This window comes from Zalophus californianus, chromosome 8 (assembly GCF_009762305.2).
Source record: "Zalophus californianus isolate mZalCal1 chromosome 8, mZalCal1.pri.v2, whole genome shotgun sequence".
NCBI classification, from domain to species: Eukaryota; Metazoa; Chordata; class Mammalia; order Carnivora; family Otariidae; genus Zalophus; species Zalophus californianus.
In genome coordinates, this window is record NC_045602.1 from 61,270,558 (window position 1) to 61,293,667 (window position 23,110).

Here is a 23,110-nt window from a genome sequence, read left to right on the forward strand (position 1 = left end):
GCCACTGGTGAGCCCGCGGCCCCAGCGCCCCCTCCCCTCCGCCCGCCCCTCCCCCGGGGGCCGCGTCTGGCGTCTGCGGAGCCCCCCGCCCCGCACCTCCCCCGCCCCGCACTGGCCATTGGCTTGTCCTGGTCTCTTTTTCATGTCCAGCCCCTGATGTGTGTCCATTGGTGTGAGCTTCCCCTTCCCTCCTCCCCTTCTCTCCTGCTCGCCCTGCCCATGTTTTGTGTGTCTCTGTCCATCCAGACTCCTGACGTTCAAGTTCGCAGGGACGTCACGTCCGCACTTGAACTTGCAGCTCAGGGGGGCTTTTGCCATTTTTTTCATCTCTCTCTCTCTCTCTCTCCCTCTATCTCTCTCCTCTCTCTCTCTCTCTCTCCTTTTTTTTTTTTTGCTTAAAAAAAAAAAAGCCATGACGGCTCTCCCACAATTCATCTTCCCTGCGCCATCTTTGTATTATTTCTAATTTATTTTGGATGTCAAAAGGCACTGATGAAGATATTTTCTCTGGAGTCTCCTTCTTTCTAACCCGGCTCTCCCGATGTGAACCGAGCCGTCGTCCGCCCGCCGCCGCCGCCGCCGCCGCCGCCGCCCGCCCCGCAGCCCACCATGTCTCGCCGCAAGCAAGGCAAACCCCAGCACTTAAGCAAACGGGAATTCTCGCGTAAGTAACCCAATAATAGTAATAATAATTATTAATAATCACGAGAGCGCGCAGGACGAGAAGTAAGAGCGAGGGGGAGAGAGGGGTGTGTGCATGCATTTTTTAATTTTTTCACGAGATGAACCTCCGGGAGTCGGGGTAAAAGAGCTTAAAGGGAGAAAAACAAACAAACAAACAAAAAACAAACCTCATCCTATCCCGAACCACAGCCGTACGTACACTTTTGGGATAGCACGCACCTTTTAATTTTTATTTAATTTACAAAAATTTGACTCCTCCTCTTTCATGCTTTCCGCTGCTTTATTTCGCTTTTCGAAAAGGAATGCAATGATTTCCCCTTCAATTTTGCAAAATAATGAACAATGCTATGGATGCGAACAACTCTCTTGCAAACCTAGAGGAGGGAGCTGGAGGGGATAAGGGGGGTTGCTTCCACTCACCGAAGGAAGGAAAACGGGGCGGGAGGAGGGAGCCCAAGCCAAAAAAACAAATCCCTGGGAGAAAAGAGGTGAGACTGGCCCTCGGATAGCAGCGCGCTCACGGTCAAGTGTGCCATCAGGAGGAAAGTAGTCATCTCCACAATAGTGAGAAAGTGGGATTGTGGGAGGGGGCCCCCCGGCGCTCTGGAGTCTGCCGAGTGTGGAGAGGGGCCGCGGCGGCTGGGAGAGCTTGGCGACCGGGAAGGACGGGAGTCTCGGCCGGCGCTGCCGCCTTTTGTTCCGGCCCGAGGTGGGTGTTTGTCCCGCTGCCTTTTGTGCCGGCTCCTCGCGCTTGCCCTTCCGCGCCTCCGCCGCCGAAGTGCAGGAGCAAGGGCCCAGGGCGAGCGGGAGATGGAGGGAGGGCGCTCGGGCCGCAGCCGCCTGGGTTCCCGCTGCCCGCACATCCCAGACAAACCTCAGTGGCGGCGAAAAGACGTGAAAAATAAAATAAAAATAAAAACAAAAATAAAACAAGGCAAGAGGATGTAAAATTTCTTGCCCCCAAACAGAAGCCAAACGCTCAGCCAGCCGTTTTCTGCAACGCTCTCCTCTGACTCCCCCACCCCCCCTTAAAAAATCTCAATCTTTATTAGAGGGGGAAAAATACAATTACCCCCTTCCCCAAAACCCCTTTGATTGCAAACTTGGAGCGCCGGCGGCGTGGAGAGGGAGCGAGGAACTCCCTCCTCTTACTATTTTTTGGAAGATTTTCAAAAAAAGTGGAAGTGGATTTTGATTGGGAAAAATCTCGTGTCTGAATGTTTACAAGCACCGCGTGTGCGGGAGCCTCCTGCCAACAAACAGACAGAGGACCGAGCGCCGCGCGGCAGCCCGGGAGCGGGCGGCGGCGGCGGTCGGGCCTCGCCCGGGCCTCGCCGGGCCTCGCCGCGCCCCCGCCCTGCTCGAGATCGCCCACCCCGCGCCAGCCGTCTGCCCGCCCGCACAGCGGCAGGCCGAGCGGCGACTCCGCGCCAGCCGGGTCCACAGTGCACTCTCGCCCCCAGCACAATGCCTAGACCTTCTCCGAGCCCACCAGACTGCGAAATCGGCTGGGGAGAAACTCAGCTTTGCGAAGCATTTTTATTTTTCAAAGCAATTGAAAAAGCGCGTCTGCCGCCCCCTCCCCCCGCCCCCGGACGTTCTTGTCCACTGCTCCGGACCGCGGGGAGGTCACCACGTGCTTTCCTTGCCCCCCTCCCACTGGGTCTGGCCACTAGCCCCCGCCTCCCAAGCGCTGCCAGACCAGGTGTGGGGGGGGGTGAGATGGGGGGGTGGGAGGTGGGCATAGTAGTATGTGCGAGTGTGTGTTTGGGGAGTGCTGGATCCCGGTAATCCGTGCACCCCACCCTTGAGTTCCTACTCTCTAACCCGGGCCTGTCTTGGTCAGCGGTGAGGGGATGGTGGTGGTCCTTTTGAGTCTTTATGGGGTGGCGGGTGGGTTACTGGGTCCTGGCTAACAGAGTGCGTCTGGAAAGGCGGGCGGTGGGCACTTAGGAAAGTTTGGCAGCCGGGGAAAGAAAGGCGTGAGAGGGCCCACATCCCTTCCCCTCCTCCTTCGTGACCCTTACTTTAATTTCTGATGCAATTTAAAAACACCACCTATACCCAATTTTGTATTTATTAAAGGGTTGGGGGGTGCGCATAGGGAGTTGAATTTTTCACTAGGCCCTGGAACTTGTCACACACTTCGGAAGCTCCCCCGCCCCGGCACGTTGCGGGGCCCTCCCTCTCCCCACCCCCGCGCATCCCTCCCTCGTCGCTCTCCCCCGCCCCCCACTCCCCCGGCCGCGCCGGATGCGGAGCAGACGCGGCGCGCGGCGGTGTGAAGTTACAGCCCGGCCAGGTACCGGCGGGAAGGAAGGGCAGTGTTCGCAGGACTCGGGAAAGCCCGGCCCTTCTTCGGAAGGATGCACTGGGGGCTCAAAGGACCGACTGAGGCGTGCAGTCCGGGCTGCTCCCCTGTCCCCCACCCACCCGCGGGTCCATCTCGGGACCCTCCAGGCTGGGTGGGTTTAGCCGGCCTCTAGCCTTGTCTCAGTGCGGTCTTTGGGTTAAGGGACTAGTATGGAGGGGGTGCGGGGGCCGCTTCTTTCTCATTCTCTGGGTGCGCAGAGGGGGCGGGAGCCATTCCGGTCTTCAAGACCCCCCCTCCCCCCCAATCCTCCGCTTCTTGGGCTGACTGAGCCATTCGGTCGCTAGGAGGCAGAACAAGATCAAGAAAGCTCAGCGAACTTGAACCTGTACCAGAGCCTCCCCCACTCCCTGCTCTGCGTTTCTCGGCCCGGGAGGGACGAGCTTTGCGAGGGTGGGGGTGGGGGAAACGGACGGTTAGGCAGAATTCCCTTTCTCCCCCCATCACCCCTTATGTCTTTGTTCTTCATTTTGACTTTAAAAATGCTCCTGGCCAGGGCTGCGGAGAAGCGCTCGGGAGCGCGGTGGACAACCGGGTGCGCCGGGCGCTGAGTGGGGTGCAGTTTTCGCTTTCTTTCGGGGCGGGCATTTTTGGTAGGGGGGAAAAGGGGAGTACGCACTTTCAGCTTTCGAGGCAAGGCCAAAGGGCGGTATCCAGCAAGTTTGCATTTAGTCTCCCGGTTCACTTCTTCTACCCCACACCCCCGCGCAAAGCACGGACAACGGCGGCTACGGTGGGCTTGCACGGCGTCTCTGCAGCCCGACCTCTGGCTCCCCCGCCTCCTGCAGCTCTCGCCTCGGAGCCCGAAATCACAACAATAGTAATAGTTATCATCATAATGATGCGGGCTAGCAGCATCATTAATAATGAATAACCGCAGCAGCCACCGCCGCCGCGCTGCGCACACTCGTGCCCGGAATTGCGGGAGAAATGCATTTGCAGAGATTCCCCCAAAGTAAAAAGTGTAAGCCTGGGGACACAGAATGAATTTCGGGGCCCGCGCTTGAGGTGTGTGTGTGTGGTGATACCGAGACTGCACCAGGTTAACCAGCCGAGTTTTCCAAGCCTCACTTCCCATTTCTCCAACTGGCGGGGCCAGGGAACGGTGGTCACCCTGAGGCCGGGCTGGACGGCGGTGGAGGCGGCAGTAGGGGCCCCTGGCTGCCCGTCGCCTCCCGGCCTGGCCCGGGCCCCACGGCCCGGCAGCCGCCGCTGCACGTGTTTGCAGCCAGCGCGGCCGGAGGCTGCAGCCAGCAAGCTGCTTGCTTTGTGCCTCAGAGTCCCGGCGCCCAACTTCACTTTCGGCAAAGCCCGCCCCCGCTGGGCCCCCTGTCCCGGGCCTGTCGCCCTAGCCTTCGCTTTTGTTTCTTTGCTTTTCCTCTCCGCATTTCAGACTTGGTGTGCTTCCTTACCCTGTTAAGACAATCAAAAGGAAGGACTTGGAAAGCAAACTTGAAGGCATAGCTCCTTTTCCCCTCCCCCTTCCCCAGCAGCCCTCGTTTCCCTCGCTCCTTCCCTACATTTCTTCTAAAGCTTTTTTTTTTTTCTTTAAATTTATTCCTTTGCAACTGCAGAGAGGAAGGAGATCTCAGTCAGCCGCTGGGGCATTGAGACGTTCCAGTCTGTTTTGCTGTTTCAACGCAGAAGCATTTTATTTCCTATTTCTTTCTCCTCTTGTAGAGAATTCGCGGCTAATTATTATGATTATTTGCCCACTCCCTTCCACTTCAATCCTGGACTCCCCGCTTTGTAGCGGGAGGTTTAGGCCAGAGCTTAGAAAGGATGGTATTGTGGGGGCGAAAGAGGATGGAGTTGAATTGAGGGAGGGGGTAAAATGGCTGAGGTTAGGAATGTTTTTAGGGAAAGAGGAATTTGCATTAAAATACAGAGAAATTATCAGATGCCCAGAAAGGAAATGTTGATTACCACTGAGAAAAGATGTCAATGCAAATCAGTAGACTACACCAAGAGAATGGTATTTTCATATTTTCTTTGTGCCTCACTTCGTCTTATTTTTAATAATATAGCAGCAATAATAAGAACACGTTTTGGTATTTCTCTGAACATTACTAGCCAAATGTTTTGCAAGAAGCCCGATGTTAGACGTATTTCATACATTAGGATATAATTCTTGTTAATTAGCAATAATTTACGTTAAGAGCATAGAAAATGTTGAGGTTACAGGTTTTATATCTGTACATTTGATCATCTTGTTATTTTCAAGAACTTTGCCTCCTATAAAATTAATTAGGTGAAATGTGGAGGTGTAATCAGCAACCTCTGAATTACCACTTCATTTCCTGGTTTTGATTGTAAATCAGTTCAGTCACTACATTTAGAAGACTTTAACCAAGTCTGTTTGCACCGCATTACCTTTAACTATTTGATACCTAGGAGAATGTTTCCTTTTGTTCCTAAATAATATTTCCACATTCAGAAATATGTCAGGCCTTGGGGATAAAAAAAAAAAAAGAATCTTAATGGTGGAGTTTAAAAAAATGTTTGTTTTTTTTTTGGAAAGGTTCTACGTAGTACTAACTTTAATAAAGCAAAGAGTCTTTCTTTAATCTCTGAACCTCAGAACTTGTAGTTAATGCTGAACAACAACAAAAAGCCACATTTGTCAATGTGTCCTTAAAAATCCTTAATTCAAATATCAGTGATCTTGGAGATGACTTCCCTATTCAGTTCCTCACTTGGTCAAAATGAAAGCAAATGTAGGAGAAAAATGACATAGAGGCATAATGCAAAAGCACTTCCGTTTATCTCCTTTTATTTAAAAAGCGTGCATGTGTATTCTGTATTTGTCTTTTGGTCAGTATGTTGGGCAAAGAAACATAAGTGCTTACCTTGCTGCCTTTATTAGTGGGAATATAACCTTCATATTCCTGTGGTGACCTTATGTTAAATTAGGAGGAGTACCAGAGGCTAGAAATTATGACATGTCCTACTTGAGCACAGGTGCAGCTAGGCAGGGCTCTCTCAATATTATTTCACCCAGCACATCTGGGAGTTACTCCAGATCTTCCCCCTCAATATTCAGCCTGGGTAGGGTTGAAATAAATTTAACCTGAGTTCACTGGATTTTTGCACTTTATCAAAATCGGTTCCAATATTCTACACTCAAATTAAAATCTATTTTTTGATTCTCTGTGGCTTTAAGTTCATTAAATGTGAAATTGGCAGCTTGCTAAAGAAGGTCAGACTGATTAACTGTTTAAGACTTGTACATTTTCTGCTTCAGTTTTATTAACTGGCAGCATCCTGGATGTGTTTTGTATTTTGTGATTTTTTTTGATAGAGTAAGCATACGGTTTCAGAAGCAGAGACTTAACCAACTCTCTTTTCCCCTTTGGAAGGTTAAAAAATGATAGAAGCTGTTCAAATGAGATGCTGAAGTATTTTGGTGCAAAGTTAAAAAAAAAAAGGAAACAGGAATGAAAGACATATCTACCTTGTTATACCATCCACTGGTGATTATGTGTGTAGAAATAGTCCCATAATGAAGCGTTTTGGAGCTCATTCAGAAAATTAGTCAACTTTGACAACATTAGGCGAAGTATTTCAAGTCTAAAGAAAGGACTTCTCAGCCTTGTTCTGAAATGTGGCGTTTGCTTGACCATTCTGATTTTTATGTGATGGAGGCCACCAAGTGCAAACATGTTTAGAATATTTTAGGCATTCCTTTCTTCAGAATGAAAAAATGACTAATTGGCTTATTTTCTTAAGTACTCAAAAGTATCCCATTTAGCTAATGTGTCTGAGAAGAATTGTCAGTGAATTTGGTATTTCTTTGATTTTGTGGCACTGCTGAGAGTGAGATCAGAAAGGTTTTTGGCAGTATGAATTATGCTGCGTTATGATTATTATTTAGATCCGTTTCACAGGTGAATGCAGTCGTTTTCTTATTATGACGGTGTAAATGTGGCACATTTTCTGTGTGATATAGTAGCTTTCTAATTTATGAAGCTATGTCTCTGTATACTTAGGAGTATATACATTCACACACAAAGGGTGTGTGTGTTTATTCACCTCTCTTTTATTCTTTGGCACAATGGACAACTTAGTCTATAGGAAAAAAGAAACAAATTTGGTTTCAGTACATGTTTTTACCAGTTTGGGGGGTAGTTATTATTTAAGCTTTCTTTATATTCCCTGCGTGAGGATTTATTTAACAGTCAACATTGTTTCTAAACTCGCAAACCAAACACAGTTTATAGTGTGTGTGTGTGTGTGTGTGTGTGTGTGTGTTCTCAGGAGTTAGGCAAGTCAGAGAGTTTTCTTTAAATATATGATGATTTGCCTCATTGATAAATTTGCTTTCTTGTTGATCATCTTCACATCCTTACATGTTTTAGGTGCTCATGTTTTCTGGGTATTATATGAAGGAGCCTAGAAACACTTTATATAATGTGGTGGGATGGGATGGGGTTGAGAATGTGTTTCCCCCTTTTCTCTCTTCTCTGGCGCTCTAATAATTGTGCTTTTGTTTCTCCAACCACAGCCGAACCTCTTGAAGCCATTCTTACAGATGATGAACCAGACCACGGCCCTTTGGGAGCTCCAGAAGGGGACCATGACCTCCTCACGTGTGGGCAGTGCCAGATGAACTTCCCATTGGGGGACATTCTTATTTTTATCGAGCACAAACGGAAACAATGCAATGGCAGCCTCTGCTTAGAAAAAGCTGTGGATAAGCCACCTTCCCCTTCACCAATCGAGATGAAAAAAGCATCCAATCCCGTGGAGGTTGGCATCCAGGTCACGCCAGAGGATGACGATTGTTTATCAACGTCATCTAGAGGAATTTGCCCCAAACAGGAACACATAGCAGGTAAATGAGAAGCAAGGAGAAAAGCTGTTTGCATGTTTTCTTTTCATTTTCAGAGGTGCTGTAGCCAAGCACTAAGGAGTGGTGAAGTGCTTTCTGTATTTCTCCATGTGACTGTCCCTGACAGCCCTGTAATGTTTAAAATAATCAGTCCTATTGCTTACATCCAGAACACAAAAAAATAAATATTTTCCACTTCACTGAGTCAGATGTAGGGTGGTACACACCTGATGCCCTCTCTCTGGATCTACTGATACTGAATTTCTTTTCTTTTTTTTCTCACCTTCTTATTTTTAAGTGTTGAACCTTACTCTACGTGGCCCAGTTTCCACCGTCCATTTCCAGTCATGGTGACGAGTCAGAGGCAAAAGTGGCCATACAGGCATTTGGTGGTTCGGCCGATGACCTCTTTGAGTCTGAATACCTGGTCAGACCTCCCTAGGGTTACAGTTAGTTCTCAAGGCTTCCATGAAGTGGGGTGGGCTGGCAGGATGTTTTGGAGTGGCTAGAAAGAGTTAACTGAGCTTCAGGGCTAGCCTTGGATCCATATTGGCTGTCAGCCTGTATGGGGCTGTAATTAAACACAGCCCCGTGGTGGGATGACACTGTGACCTTGACTTTAAGATGCCATTTTCGACTGGCCAGGCCAGAGTAGAGAGGGCAGTTGCTGAAGCGCACAGACATGCTTACTCGAAAAGTTTAAGGGCATGTTGGAAATTTCAAAAGGTTGGTTTGACAGGAACGGCTGCTCCCTGCAGCCTGCCTCCTCAGCTAAATGATAAATGCTTCTCTGTGCTCCCTCTTGTCTCTGATGTGGTTTTGACAGATGTATCTTGATTTTGTTTGTGGTTTACACAACCACATGTCACCCTTACAAATGTCCAGTCCAGACTTCCCCTGTTTCTGCTATAACACAACGTAAAAATTCTGTTGGAAAAACACATACCCATATTCAACAGCTCTCCTTCTTTCGGTTAATTTTAGCAGAGAGGTAGCTAGGTGTGTGGGTTTCTCAGCAGCTCACGGGGAAAAGGAATTAGCGGGCTAACAGAGGGACTTAAATCCCTACTCTAAGCGATAAACAGCAGCCCTATATAGTGACCCTTAAAATGTGTTTTTGTGAAACAACAGTGACTTAGCACACAAGACAGAGTGAGTGCAGAGTCTGTGGTGACAAAAATACCAAGGCTGTTGGTGGACCCCTTTCTTCTGTTTCCCCCTGCCCCCTTCCCTAAAAGGCAGAAGGTTTGTTCAGTTTTAGGAAAGAGTGCATATAATCAATTGATTCACTGAAACTTGTCTTTCTGACCTAGTTTGACCATAGAGTTGAACTGTAGTAGGTCAGTGGTCCAGAGGGGATTAAATGTCGTATTATTTCTCCTTTTCCCCTCTGGAATTTGATCATTAAAATGAAACGTGGCATTTTCTTTCTTTCTTCTTCTTTTTTATTTTAATGTTTCCTGCAATAACACTCAGATACTTTTCATTTAGTGAAATGAGAAATCTGTAGCAGAGGAGCTGCATTTACAAAATATTTTTCTAGACTCCACCACATTTAGCTTAAGTGACATGTAGGTTAAGATTTTATACCCTCGCTCCCCCCACCCCCCCAGTAGGATATGGCAATGACCATTTCCATGTGCTGTCTTGTGACTGGAAGGAAAACGTAAGGCATGATTAATGAAGCAAGAGCCGGCAGAAGGGGATTTGTCGACTTCGGAGATCCAAAGCCTTTCTAAATCACCAAATATGGAGTAACACTTGCGTGATGTAACATCATATTTACATATCGAGCTGCTCGTTTAAAAGACAAAACACAGTGTCTGTCAAGCAGGAATTAAAACCACACTTCTTACTGAGGTCCCAAATAGGTTATTCACTCTCAGATTAACCAGCTCCAAAATTCTGTGCTTCTGTACTTAGAAGAGGAATCTAAAAGCTGGGGGGAAGGCACTGTAGTGAAAGCTTTTTACTGTGATAGTTGTGAATCTACGTAAGGAAAGAAAAGATATTTTCTTTAATTTCTGGTTGTCATAAAGGTTTTTTTTTTTTTCTTAAAACCTGGTACAATAGCAGAGCCCAGAGAAGCACCCCGCCCTGCCAAAAACAAAAACAAACACAAACACAAAAGAAAGCAAAGAGAAAAGAAAGCAAATTTAAAATATGTTTTAGAGTGCTAATACTAAATAATTTCACTGAGATGAAAAGCAGTGTAAGGTATCTAAGATATTCAATGGGTGCACCAGCGCTGCAACCCAGGTGAGGTAAACCTTTCATGCACAAATAATTACAAAGTCTTGATTCCTTTCATTGTGTTTAATCACCTGTTCCCACCCTGGAATTGGCTGAACATAAATAGCGTGGTCACATCTCAAAGCGAGATGTCAGTAACTAGAATCACGACTTCTCATAATTCACAGTAATGAATTAAGAGTTTCCTATGGTGAAATTAACATTCTACCATTGCACATAAATTAAGATGCCCTGGCCCTCAGGTGCCTCTGAACGGAAGTTCTGGAAGACGGCTGTGCACAACTAGCCCATTTCTCTCCAGCCCACGTCTTCCCAGTTCCAAGTCTGCTTTTCTTTTTATGGTGAGGAAGGAAACAAGAAGAATAATCATTCAGTAGATATTTGAATTGTGTCACAAAAAGAAAGGAGAAGCAATACTCCATATTAGGAGAGAGATCTATTGATGAATCTCTAGAAGAATATGTTTGGCAACCACATAAAAGGTAGTCATTTAAGTGCGCTGTGTAGGATAGGCTTTATTAAAGTGATGTAAGTTGGATTTGAGCTCAGTGTGCTCTGTGCCATTTTATAGGCAGGAAGCAGGAATAAAACAATGACAGATTTTCCTGAGATAAATAAAGCTTAGAATTTGGGGCTTTCAGATAGGAGAATAAAGTAGAGTTCTTTAAATCCTTAGTAAAGTGATATGCATTTTGACTGTACACAGGCTTCTCCAAGATCAGTATTTTTTTTTTTTTTTTTTTTTAGGAAAGGATGGTTTTTACCTGGCAAATAGATGGGTCTGTGCTCCAGCACTTCACCCATGTACGTCTGTTAACACATTGACGTTAATCAGTTTGGTTTTTCATTTCATTCAAAATTAAAAATATTGCGTGACTGTGATCCATTGAGACCATTGAAATAGTATTCACTTAACTGGAAATGAGCAGGTTATATTGCGTGGGGTCCAGTGCATGTATTTGTGTTTCAGATACTCACCACGAGGTATGAGCAGCCTGTGTGTGACTGGCAGTCAGGGCTTTTAATAGGAGTGTTGTTGTGTTTTCTAGTCTCCTGTTTTATGATGGGGGAAATACTCATCAAAGACTAGTGAATGGGAAACTGCTGTTCACTTATAGAAAAGGCCAAAAATATAATCCCACAGTGTCAGATTTGAGGTTTTGGCTTCTTACACACGAAATCTTCAAATTAGGGTTGGGCTGTCATGAAGTTAGCTTTCTAAGAGAATGGGAGAAAATATGACCAGTGCTATAAAATGTAGTCAAGTCTACTGCCATTGATAAATATTATTTTTTTCTCCTTAAAATTGTGAACATAGGCCTTTATATCAGATATTTCAAAATATTTGCTTAGGCAATATACCTCATCACTGGATAAAAATATGTAAGACAGTTACTCTAATGGGAGGGAGAAATACTAATTCAAAACAAATACATCAGCATGTTACTTAAAGGTAAATCAAGTATAACATGCTTTTCAGAATCTAGAAAATCAACTTGCCTTTTCCTTTTGTACTCATTCTAATTCTCTAGCTCAGACTGGATTTGGGATGTATTTGTATACTTCATGGTGTAACTGTAAATGAGACTATAAATTGTAGTATCCTAGTATGACTACTTATTTTTAATTTCTCTTTATTCAAGTGATTGTGAATAAAAACCACTGACTTCTGAAGTGAATTTTTAGCATGGCAGCTGAAAAAGAAAACAACAAACAAAAAAAAACCCCAATGTACTGGTGAACATTTTACTTACCTTCCGAATCCAGAGAATAGAGAATATTGTTTCCTTATATATATCTAGGATTTTCATTGGGAGCCTGTGTTTGTGAGGCCACTACCCAAAGACTCATGTTCATGAGTTTGGGAGTCCTGTATACAAGCTGTATTTGTAAATAAGACCGAGAAAGGTTGTGAACTGGCAGCTTGGATGTTTTGTCAAAGTACAATGTCAGAGAAACTCTCTCTAAGACAAATTGTAAATAGAACTGTCACAGTGATTGCATGATTGAGCCACAGAAGTGTCTTACAATTGTTGGCATTGTCAGAGGACTTTTGAAAGCTTAATTAAACACAGTGGCCCGCATGGATGCTAAATTTACTTCAGAAAGCCAAAAAGGAAAAAAATTTTTTTAAATGTGGAAGATCCCAAAGATCCCAAAGTTCTTCAGACACTACCCTTTCAGTGACACAGAAAAGAGGCATTGTGCATTTTCCTACTTGTCTTTTATAAATAATAGTTTTGAGAATAGGGCCACGTGATATGAAGATCATCCTGTGTGTGATGTAGAGATTGTGTTAGTTTTTCTGTCTCCTGCTGTTACAGACAGTTAATGTAAAAATGGCCTTTTATTGGAAACACAAATATGTATTCACTTCAAGAACAGGAGCAGAGGGGGAAAGTTTCCCTCCCATTCTCTGTGTTCATTTTGTGAAAGCTTAAAAAAACAGTGCTGTAATTTCTTAAATCACCCCATTCCTTGTGTTGCAAGTTGTGCCTTTTACTTTAAAGGATCTGAAATCTGTTTTGCACACCTTTCTCCGAGTGAATGTGGCATTTAATTGTGGAGCTGCCCATGGGCTGGAAAATGCAACTGGGTGTAGAAATGTGCAGGCAATGTCAGGACAGCGAAACTTAAGCTCAGGGAAGAGGAGAGTTGGATGCATATTAATGGCACATTTTCGAGTCCTGGAAAATCATTAATTTCACACCATAGCCTCAATGTAGTTTGGCTAATGTGGGAGGACTAAATTGGAGTATATAACAAACGTGCAGATCCTAGGGAAGCATTTTTCAGAATTTCGTGATTTCTTAAGTGAAAGTATTTAAGAAAGAAAAGAATAGATGAATGGTGGCAGTGCACACTAGTCAGTAAGAAAGGAAGAAAAGTTTGGCTTTCCTTTGGGGGAAAACATGAAATCGAACCAAAGTAGCACAGCTAGCGAGATGCACCGAGACTGCGGCATTCAATGTGAATTTAATGTACTTTGGTTGGTCTGTTCACACCCTTTACTGCACAAAGGAATCATTTGACAAAATTTACCCCAAGCCCAAGTCTGTTTTTACATACCATAGTACTAGCTTCATGCAATAAAAAGCACTTAGCATCAAACTGGACCCAGCCTGGCACCTTGCCACTTTTTTAGAAACAGATTTAATCACCAAGGATCTTTAGTACCTTTCTGCTTGTTCAGATTTCATTTGGGTCATAGTTATGTCAGCAGTGTTGTTATTACAAGGATTAAAAAAGAAAAAGATTTTAACTTAGTGCCCATTTTTAAAATTGTCTCAAATCAAGCAGGTTTTTATATTATGTGTCAATTTGGAGGACATTAATAAAGTTCATAAATATGTTCAGACCATGTAATTTAATGGATAATAACCAATACTTTTATTTGTAATGACAAATAGAAAATTGGCCATTGTATCCCTCCGTCCTCTGTTCTTTCCTCCTACCCAGGTAAATAAGCATCCTTAAACTGCTTCTCCCCTTTACTTCCAGGGTATAGAGGCTCTGGCCAATATCAGTAAATTTACCTTTGTAATTTGCCATGTAGTTTTTACAACAATGACCTAATTAATTTGAGCACGAACCATATTATTGCTACTAGAGTCATTTTCTGTCACAAACTTAATTTCCAGGAAATGTAACCTGACGAATAAGAATGCTTTAGCTCTCCACATGTGCTCCTAGAGACCAAAGGCAAATTTAAAATAATAATAATAATAAAAAAATGCCAGCGTTATTAAAGCCAGTATGCTTGATGCCAAACTCAATTTGAAGCCAGTAAACATAAGACTGTATTTCTAATCAGTTTTAGAATGTAACGTATTCCATATTGGGTTCACTGGAATCTGTCTCTCTGCTTTTTACTGGCCAGCTGCACTCCCTATGCATTTTTAAAACATTTCAGCAAAGGCTTTTGCTGTTCTTAGCAGGGTTAGTAACTTGGGGTCTATTTCTGAGCTCATTCGTCATTCTGCGATGGCATTGAGTTAGGTTGGCAAGGGAAGGATTTGAAGCATGGGGGGTGGTGAGGTCACTTCTGACCCCAGCAGGGAATAGGTGAGCTTCATTTGCCTTTACAATAGGCGCACAGTTACTGCACCTTGGAGGAGCACTCAGGTGCTGCTCAGATGGGCACATGTAAATGCCCTGTCAGATGCGGAGCCGGAATATTAATGCTCCTTCCACCACCGCACCATAATAAAGCTGTACACAGCAAGCTTAATATGCAGCTAGTCTGGGGAATTGTGTAAACTTAGATAGCCCAGTGTGAAAGACAGCAATGTAAAAATGCTCGATATGCTACAGTTTCCATTCTTGTTCTCCTTTGATCTATAGCAAAATGAAAACATCATCCTTTCCTCCTCTTGGAGTTGTCTCCCCAACTCTGCCACCTCCCAATCCACCACCAGAATTTTTTGCATGTGTGGTATGGAGAAGTGCGACATAATTTGTTTCATATGGTTAATTACAGGCGTTTGAATATTTAAAATTTTAAATAGCCGCAGTTCCAGCTTTTCCTGTTAAAAGTATGTGATTTGAACAAAGGGAATACAGTGTAAATATTTGTGGTGATTTGCAACACCCCTCTCTCCCCATTAAACACATACACACACACGCGTGCGTGCGCACACAGACATTCAGTTTAGATCTAGTGCTGACTTAAAAGACTTCTGTACCTTCATTTATACTTTTTTTTTTAACCAACTCTCAGTTGGAACTCCATTAAAACATTTCGCCATTATTTTTGAGTCCACTGTTGCTTGAGGTTTTTAAAGAGGATTTTTATAATGTGTTCATTTAACAGAATCAACAGCTGTCAGAACCAGTTGTGGTAAATCCACAAAACGTACAAAAGAAAATACACACGTTTCCTGAAACAAAACACTTGGAAAAATAAGCTGCCAAGAACTGGCGAATGAGAAGTTTGCAGACAGGGAACCGGAGTGTTTCATCTCTGGGTTCACCCTGGAGACTGATGTGAGCGGATCTGATGCAATGCCCCTGGAAGGCTTACCTGACCAGGTGGCTGCGCTGGGGTGGTGCTCCCCATGCACGCAGGCTGGCTGGGGCTCCAACTTGCTCCTTCTGCCCTCCTTTTTTTCCTTTTTGATCTCTCTACAGAGATAAAATACCAAGTTTGTAGAGTGCTAAGCAACAAATTCTATCCACTAAAGGTGAGATGATCAGATTTAAACTTCCTGTAAAAGAGGTGAGAAGGCACCCAGCACACCCTTTTCCAGATAGAGTTGGCTGTGTGTTATGCCGAATGGAATCGGCCCCGCCAGGGAATTCCCAGTGGGAGCGTGGAGCAGGCCTGCTGATGAAGGGGATACCTGGGGACCTTGGGTCACTCACAATGCGTTTCTGTTTGTATCTTCACTCTTGTGAGCATTGGCGATGAACAATTACACCTACAATTTGATCTGAGTTTTAGATACAGGTGAGTCCACTGATTAAAAACTCCCATTAAAATGAAGAATGGAATTATTGTGAAGCCTTCGAAGGTGCTTTTGCAAAAAGAACACAGGTGCTGTTGTGTCCCCCGCCCTCTGGTTTCTGTTTTCTTTTTGAATTTTCTACAAAACACAAGGAAGCCTCATGCTAAGCATCAGGGCACTTAAATTCATATTCATCAGTTGTTCATTTTCTTGATATGTAATGATGCATAAAAAAACTGCAAAAAACATCACATCTGTTAATTTTTAGAGAAAGAAGGTGTAGCTTGGATTCTTACCTTAGTTGGAGCACAAGGCCCTACATGCCATGTTTGATCTTTTAACGTTTTTTAAATATGGAGTTTCTCTTTGGGCCAAACAACAACAACAAAAAACCCCAAAACAAAACTCTGAAGCATTTCCCTTTACTGACTCAGGGGATACCACGATTTCATGATTGGTTTACATTTAGGGGGCAGCTCACAATGAACCATTTACGGCTCCTTTTAGCCCCCTTCTCCACAAGTCTTTGAGTTCTCAGTTAAAACAATACATTAACCAATGTTAAATTTTAAAACTCATGAGTTTCTCCTACTCCGTCCTATCCTAAGATTAAAAAAAAAAACAACACAACTATTCTTTTACATTTAAAAGTGAACATTGGCTACTGAAGAATGAGTTAAAGGCTGCGAAAATTTTTAATAATAAATCGTAACCTTCTCATGTTATGTTTTTGTTATGTTAAGGGGAAAAAATCAATAAGGAAAAATTTAATTCTGATAAAGATACTCTTGGATCTTTGAAAACAACTGCTGTCCTTTTAACTAAAACATTTGAGCAGCTTCAAAGACTATGTATTTCTTCTGATCTTGGAACTGTGTGACTGGTAGCAAGAAAGAAAAAAAAATCTTATTCTACATACAAGTGGATTGCTTAACAAGTCTGCACAGACACGTACTTGTTTGTACAATAGAGATAAAAATTCCTGTATAAAAATAATTCAGCTGCTGACAGCAGGCATTGTTGTTGGACCTGTCTTTTGTGCTTGTCCCAGCTCTGGGCCCCCTCTCCCCCCTATCTGCTTGGGACAGCTTGCTGCCTGCAGACTCCTGACCAGAAGTTAATTGCTATATATTAAATGTATAGGTATCGTATCTAAAGAGGAACATCTCAAGCCTTCCTGTATGCATTCCACTCTCCTTTCTGATGTGATTGCGGTGCTGCCAGCAAAGGGGTGGCAGGCAAATGCTCTAATAGGGAAAATGACTTGAAGGCAGTTAGGGGAAATTTGGCCTTCAGGTCCCATTTGCTCTGCAGTGTAGCATCAGTTTCTAAACTTTTGTTTTTAATCTAATTCTGATTTACTCTGTCACATCCCATATCAACCCGCATTGAACTCTACTCATGTAGAGTAACATTAGTGTCAAACGGAATTGGTCAGGACTGTGGACCTGTGGCTCATACAGATGGTTGTGAATGTGAGTTACATGCAGCTCTGCATCCGATTCTTTCTAATAAACGTTAAGATGGGGCATGTTTCTGAGCAGGGCCCATGGATAAGCGCGCTAAAGAATCAGGGATAGTACCTGGGTATTTTCCCCTTCTCTCTTCTCTTTTCTACTTCCTTGGTATACCTGCCTTTCAGGTAGGAGGATCAGTTCTAGGAAAACATCTGAGGCTGGGGGTGGGAGGGGGGAAAGAGTGGCAGAGGGAAGTTACTGGAGTATTTTCAGTAGGGGTTCAACACAATCACCAAAGCAGAGAGTCTTTTGGGTCCAGAAGCGGAGCAATAAGCACGGGCACGTGGTCCTGAGCTGTTATTCTCAGTCTGACTTGCACACTAGCCGAGATAGGACTTAACATGTGCTTTCATCTGGGTTGGGTGTATGGGATGGGGGAAGAGGAGACATTCACTGGGAATTCTATCACTAGAATTTCTTAAATATCATGAGGTTAGTAAGGTGTGAGTTAGCATTCGAGGTGTGAGATAGATTCTTCTCCATACTTGTCATTGGGAAGCATGAAAATTCAAATACCCACTATGTAATAACGGGTGGGGGGGGTGGACACAACGACTTTCTGAATGTCAGCTGATGTCTGCATGACCTGTTCTTCTTGAATTAAATGCTGCCAGTGTAGGATGGGGGGAACCCCCAGGAAGATAAATACCCAACGATAGGATTTTCAGTCCTCAGAAGTAAACCAGATCTCGCTCCTCTGCCTCATATCCTCTCCTTTCTTGTTCTTTTTCTTTTGGAAGCAGAAACTTCTAAAACGAATGCCACTCCAAGGCGATGAAAAAGCTGTTTTTATACCACAGTGGATGTTTACACAGGAGACTCAACTTGAGGGGAAAAAGGCTTTTTGGGAGGGTGGTGGGACTCGTGTTAATCTGTTTTGTTGGAGGCCTGTGCAGTATATTGCCTATGAGCAACTCTGGGCTGTTTTTGATAAATTACCATGTTTAGAGATAGGTTTGGCTCTTAAGGGCTTAGTTTTATGAACAAAGTCCGTAACGATGTTTGCAGCCTCTGTTTGTCTCTTAGCCCCTTTGGCTTCACTAGAAGCTCAATGTTTAGTTTAAGCTCAGTCTGGAAGATATAACAATTTTGCATTAAAAAAATGAGGAAATCATAGGAAGAAAAACCCTTTGCTTTTTGGATGAATCTTACTGATAATTTGCTAAAGCTCATTTGAATTTTAAGCACTTCTTTAATCTTCAAAGGCTAAATTGCTTTATGAATATGCATGGTGTGGGCAGACTTCAGTTCATTACCTAGTTGTAAATTCTAATGACCATTAGGTCCTTCCAGTAATTGCGAATTGTTTTGCATTTTTGATTGGCCTATTAACATGTACATTCGGTGCACATCAGGCTGGCCTGTCAGCCTGCTGAAGGAGAAAAAAAAGGTGAAAATTGTTTATAGCACCAAGATTCTTAGATTTTCAATCTTGCAAAATTGATGATGTAAAAAAATTAAAGCAGTGTTTTTTCTTCTCAAGATTGAAAGTTCACCAAGAGATTTGACATATTTAATTTACATGATGACTTTGCACTCCTTCATTAATGCAATTTGCATATGAAGCTGTTGTTAATCACTTTTGATCATGTTTTGTGTATTAGCTGCCTCAGTGGCTCTCCTCCTAGGATGCCCCAGTAGAAAGGAGCAAAATGATGCATCTTCTTGCCAAGTTTCCTTTAGTGAATTGAGGAATTAGAAGTCTAACCTTGAGTAATTACATATGTTTTATCCGTTTTCTTTTAACATTAAGTACAGTTTGTGGAAGTGGTGGCTGGAAGTTGTTCTCGTTTGGGGAGAAGACTGTAAAATTCAAGTGTATGATTGAGGCATATCCAGATCTGTGCGGAAATATGTGCTGCCTGTCCCTGTTTCCCCCGTGAAAGTTGTCGGGCAGTTTCATTGTTAAGCGGTTTGATGTCAGGGAGACTTGAATTTTCCAGCGTATTAAGACATCAGGCTTCTCCTTTGGAAGAGAGATGGCTACAAAGTACGGACAGACCTTTGCAACAATGCTTTGGGTTTCTTCTTTCAATAAGTGCCTAACACCCACAGCCCTCCGTCTTGGGCCTGGGCTTGGCTGACTTCTTTACCTTTGAGCTCAAGGAAGTTTTCCTGTGGCCTCGTCTGGCTTCTGCTCTCCGCTGCTCTGTCTGTGTCCTCCCCTAGTCACGAGAGTAAATCTTGATCCCTGGGCTCCCGGGTGCCTCCTTCAAGGTACACAAGTGCCCTGGTTGTGAAAACAAGCTGCTAACTAACGGTTTCCGATTTTTGAGAGCCTGTGATTTTGGTATTTGCCCTTGCTGTTGAATAGCCCGTGCTGTATTATTGATGCTCATCTTTGGTCTATGAGTTTATCACTGGTTAACAAGCAGAATCAGAACACGGAAACTGATATTCTGATTAAAAGGAATGTTTAATGAAAGAAAGTAAATTGTGATGGAAAATGAACAGTGTGTAAGAAACGTAACTACAATTTTAACCTCCGAGGGACCCTAGCACTGCCCTACTGTGACTTCCATCCATACCATGCTAAAAGCATGCTTCAGTTCAAAGTTGTTAATATTCAGCTGGGAAACAGTATCCAGAACACAAATAAATTATTAAGTGCATGAACTTTTTAGGCAGTAAGATGAACTGATGGGGTCCATCTGTGAGATCCAGGGGCTTTTTATTTGTGTGTGTCGAGCGATTCTGCCCTCTCCGACTTCACAGCCTTTGGTCTCCGGCCAACTGCATGCATAATTGATTCCACACGCACTATCATTTTCTTGATGTAATTGCTTTACTAAGATATGATGAAATCTAATGGATAATTTGCTATTTGAAAATGGGCAAAAAAATGTTCATACTTTTTATTGGGGGGAGGGCAACAGAGAAGGGGGTATTCAGATGACCGGCTATTTAAGAAAACACAACAAAACGAAACAGGCAAAACTAACTCATGCACTCTGCTTCAATCATGTTGCTTGTGGGTAGGAAGGTCTTTGTGACATATGGAAGCCAGTGTGTAAATCTCTCTCTTTCTATCTCATATCACCCTCCTTCATTCCTTCTTTCTCTGTCTCTCCTCCAAACTTTACAAGAAAGGGATCCTAACAAGGTAAAAAGTAAACAATTTAGTCATCACAAGCCTTATTATTCAGTCTATCCAGGAGTTTTGCCATGTCGGTTTATTTAACTTCCAGGAATGTAAACACTGACACAGCCCTAGAAGCAGCCAGAAAGATTACAGTATTAGAGTTAAAAACCGTGAGCACGGAGTAGCTGTGCTTTATACTCAGCTATAATAACACTTTACATTGAAACATAATGGTAAGTCAAAACCGACTGGAAACTTCTGCTTATATGGAGTACAAATTTCATTCTAATAGATTGGCATAATCTAGTGTACCCGGAGTAGATTGTTATATAATGGAGAAACTGTATAAATGTCAAGTACACAAATAATTCTACGGGAAGTAAATGAAAAGTATTAGAATTTCTTAAATCACCATTAAATTTTGTTGGTGGGACAATCTCATTAGGTCCCTCAAAATCATGTGTGGCTTTGCATAAGTCTTTTAAAAATGTATTTTGAGAGAATTTATGGACATTGAAACATTGTTTTAATCCAAACCAGTTCATGCTTTAAATATACCTTAAAAAAATTGTACTGTTTTTCAAAGTACTTAAAGGGAGTGGAGGGGTAGAAAGCATATAAAGTGAATCCATCTCACTGTGGCAAACTGTTTTTCAAGTAAAGTCATAATAATGAACAACACATGATCTGAAATTTGATCAGCAAACATGTACTTATGCCAAGGAATTTCCTTTCTTTCTTTCGTTCTTTCATTCTTTCTTTCGTTCTTTTCTTAATTTCTTTTTTCTCTCTTCCCTTCCTTCCTTCCTTCTTCCCTTCCTTCCTTCCCTTTTTCCTTCCTTCCTTCCTTCCTTCCTTCCAACATTCACATACCAAGGTTCTGCAAATCAGTAAAGCAGGGGGAGATCAAATCATAATACACAGAATGGCACAGCTAAGCTATCTTTTGGAAGAAACATTAAATTCACCACCACTAACAACAACAACCACAAAAAAACCTTTTTACAAAACTGGAAATGACAGAATAGTTTTAAAAAGGAAAAAAAAACCCACCCCACCTTCTGATGCTCAAAACTTCAAACTATTAATAGACCACCAGTAAGATAGACTGTCTTTGTGCCTTGAAATGCAAAATGAGGGAAATAATTAGCAGAGGAACAAAATTCTCAAAATTTGAAGAACTTCTGTGATTACTGGGGGTACAGTGAAAAGAAAATGCAAATTTCTTCCTGATCTTAATTAGATTCGATTGTGCGGTGGGTGTGTTGGATTTGGGGGGAGAGGCGGGGGCAGGGAGTGGGGGAGGAGGGAGTGGGGGTTGAGGCGAGGGGCTGTGTGATGTGGAGACAGGTTAACAGGGGCCTGGTGGTGTGTGTGGGGGGGAAAGTGGTTTCTGGCACTTGTGCAGTAAAGGGTGCTGATGGGGTGAGAATCCTGAGCCCTTAGTTTAGCTGGGCTCATTTCCCTCGGGTGTAGGAGATTCATTTGAGGGGAGGGGTGGGCCCTGAAATAAGAGCCAGGCTGCCTTAGGAAGGGGAAGCTGCCTGTGGGTTACTTTCCCCGACCACATGGGAAAGCTGTGTGAGACGTTATGGCCTCCACCTTGTGCTCTGTGGCCATCGCTCAGTCTCTCAGAGGGGAGTCTACACAGAACCCCCAACACCAGAGCATGGCCTCCCGGCCCCCCTCCCCGCCCCCCTCCAAACCCGCTCTTTAGAGTTCACTGGTGGTGGTTGGCCAGAGTCCTGCCAAAGTATGTGCAGCAAGTTTCACTGGCTGGATTTCCCCTTGCGTGAAATAATAAAAGCCCTGGCCAAGGCTTATGAATCTATTTTTGTTTCATTAATATTATTTATTATGTATTTTATTAATATTTTTAGGAGGGACTGTGCTCTCATTTGACCATTTGTAGTTATAATTAATACATTCCGTACTGGTTGTAAAAAGTGTATTTGCATTTAATTGCAAGTCAGGCTAAATTAATGGATATGATTTAAAACAAAACTCACTTAAAATAATCTTGCAGGGAGCAAAAGAAGGAACGGTCCTTGCATTAAATTTATTTTCTGGGTGTCTGTGGTGAGAGGGTAGAAAGGATTATGTGGATCTAACGGGAATCGTGTGTGTGTCCGAGGGACATGGGGGCCACACAGGGGAAGGAGGAAAACCTGGGCAGTAGGAGGGGCAGCCAGGAGCTCCGATCCTTTCTTTAATTTCTGAGGTTACCAGGAGGGGCTTAAGCAAAGTGGTCAAGTCCATCTGCTCCGGAGAAGGTGGTAAAGAAAAGAGGTTAGTGGCAAGAGGGAAGAAGCACAAAGGGAAAATTGTACATTGGGAGCGTTGCTCTCGCGGCTCTGGTGTAGCCAGACTGGTTTAGCAGACAGAATGATAGATTGTTTTGTCAAGGGTCCCAGGGTGTGCCCTGAACTTGAAGCACTTTGTTTATCTTGAATAGAAAGGGAAAAGCACAGACATAATCGATGTCTAGTTTTTAGGAGCTCGAAAGAGGTAGAACACAGAGGAGTCGGGGAGGTGGGGGAGGTGCAGGCCTTGGTTGTGGCTGTCCATTAACAGATGAACTTGGCCTAGGGCCAAGCTTTAGATGAGAGCATGTCAGGGCCCCAGTGCAGCCAAGCCTTTTCAGTGTTTTTTTTTTTTTCCTTCCTTTTTCTTTCTTAAAAAAAAAAAAATACCTGCTGACTGTACATCAAATGCTCCCAGGTCTTTGGCCAAAGGCAAGGGAAAAAAAAAAAAGACACACAGCCCAATTTTTTCCCCTCTGAACCAGTTGAGGCCAGTCTTTTGGCTACACACACAGGTTCTATCATCTTTCCTGGCTTGCCATTGGGAAAAAAAAAAGAGTTGTGATAACGCCAGTAACCCGGGGGCCCGGGCCGGAAAGGGTTCGGTGTGTTCAGGAGAGCA

At 43.7% G+C, this 23,110-nt stretch overlaps 1 protein-coding gene across 6 annotated transcripts in view; it reads left to right on the forward strand.

The window, feature by feature from the left end:
• Positions 1-214: 214 nt before the first annotated feature.
• Positions 215-23,110, forward strand: part of BCL11A (BAF chromatin remodeling complex subunit BCL11A) — a 100,834-nt gene continuing 77,938 nt past the window's right edge. For 2 of the 6 annotated variants that reach the window (XM_027621648.2, XM_027621647.2), the window contains exons 1-2: positions 215-664; positions 7,560-7,889. In XM_027621648.2, the coding sequence (XP_027477449.1) occupies positions 610-664; positions 7,560-7,889 (385 nt within the window). In that variant the 5' untranslated portion in view covers positions 215-609. The remainder of the gene's footprint in view (positions 665-7,559; positions 7,890-23,110) is intronic. The other 4 variants (XM_027621646.2, XM_027621645.2, XM_027621649.2 and 1 more) reach the window with 3 other exon arrangements.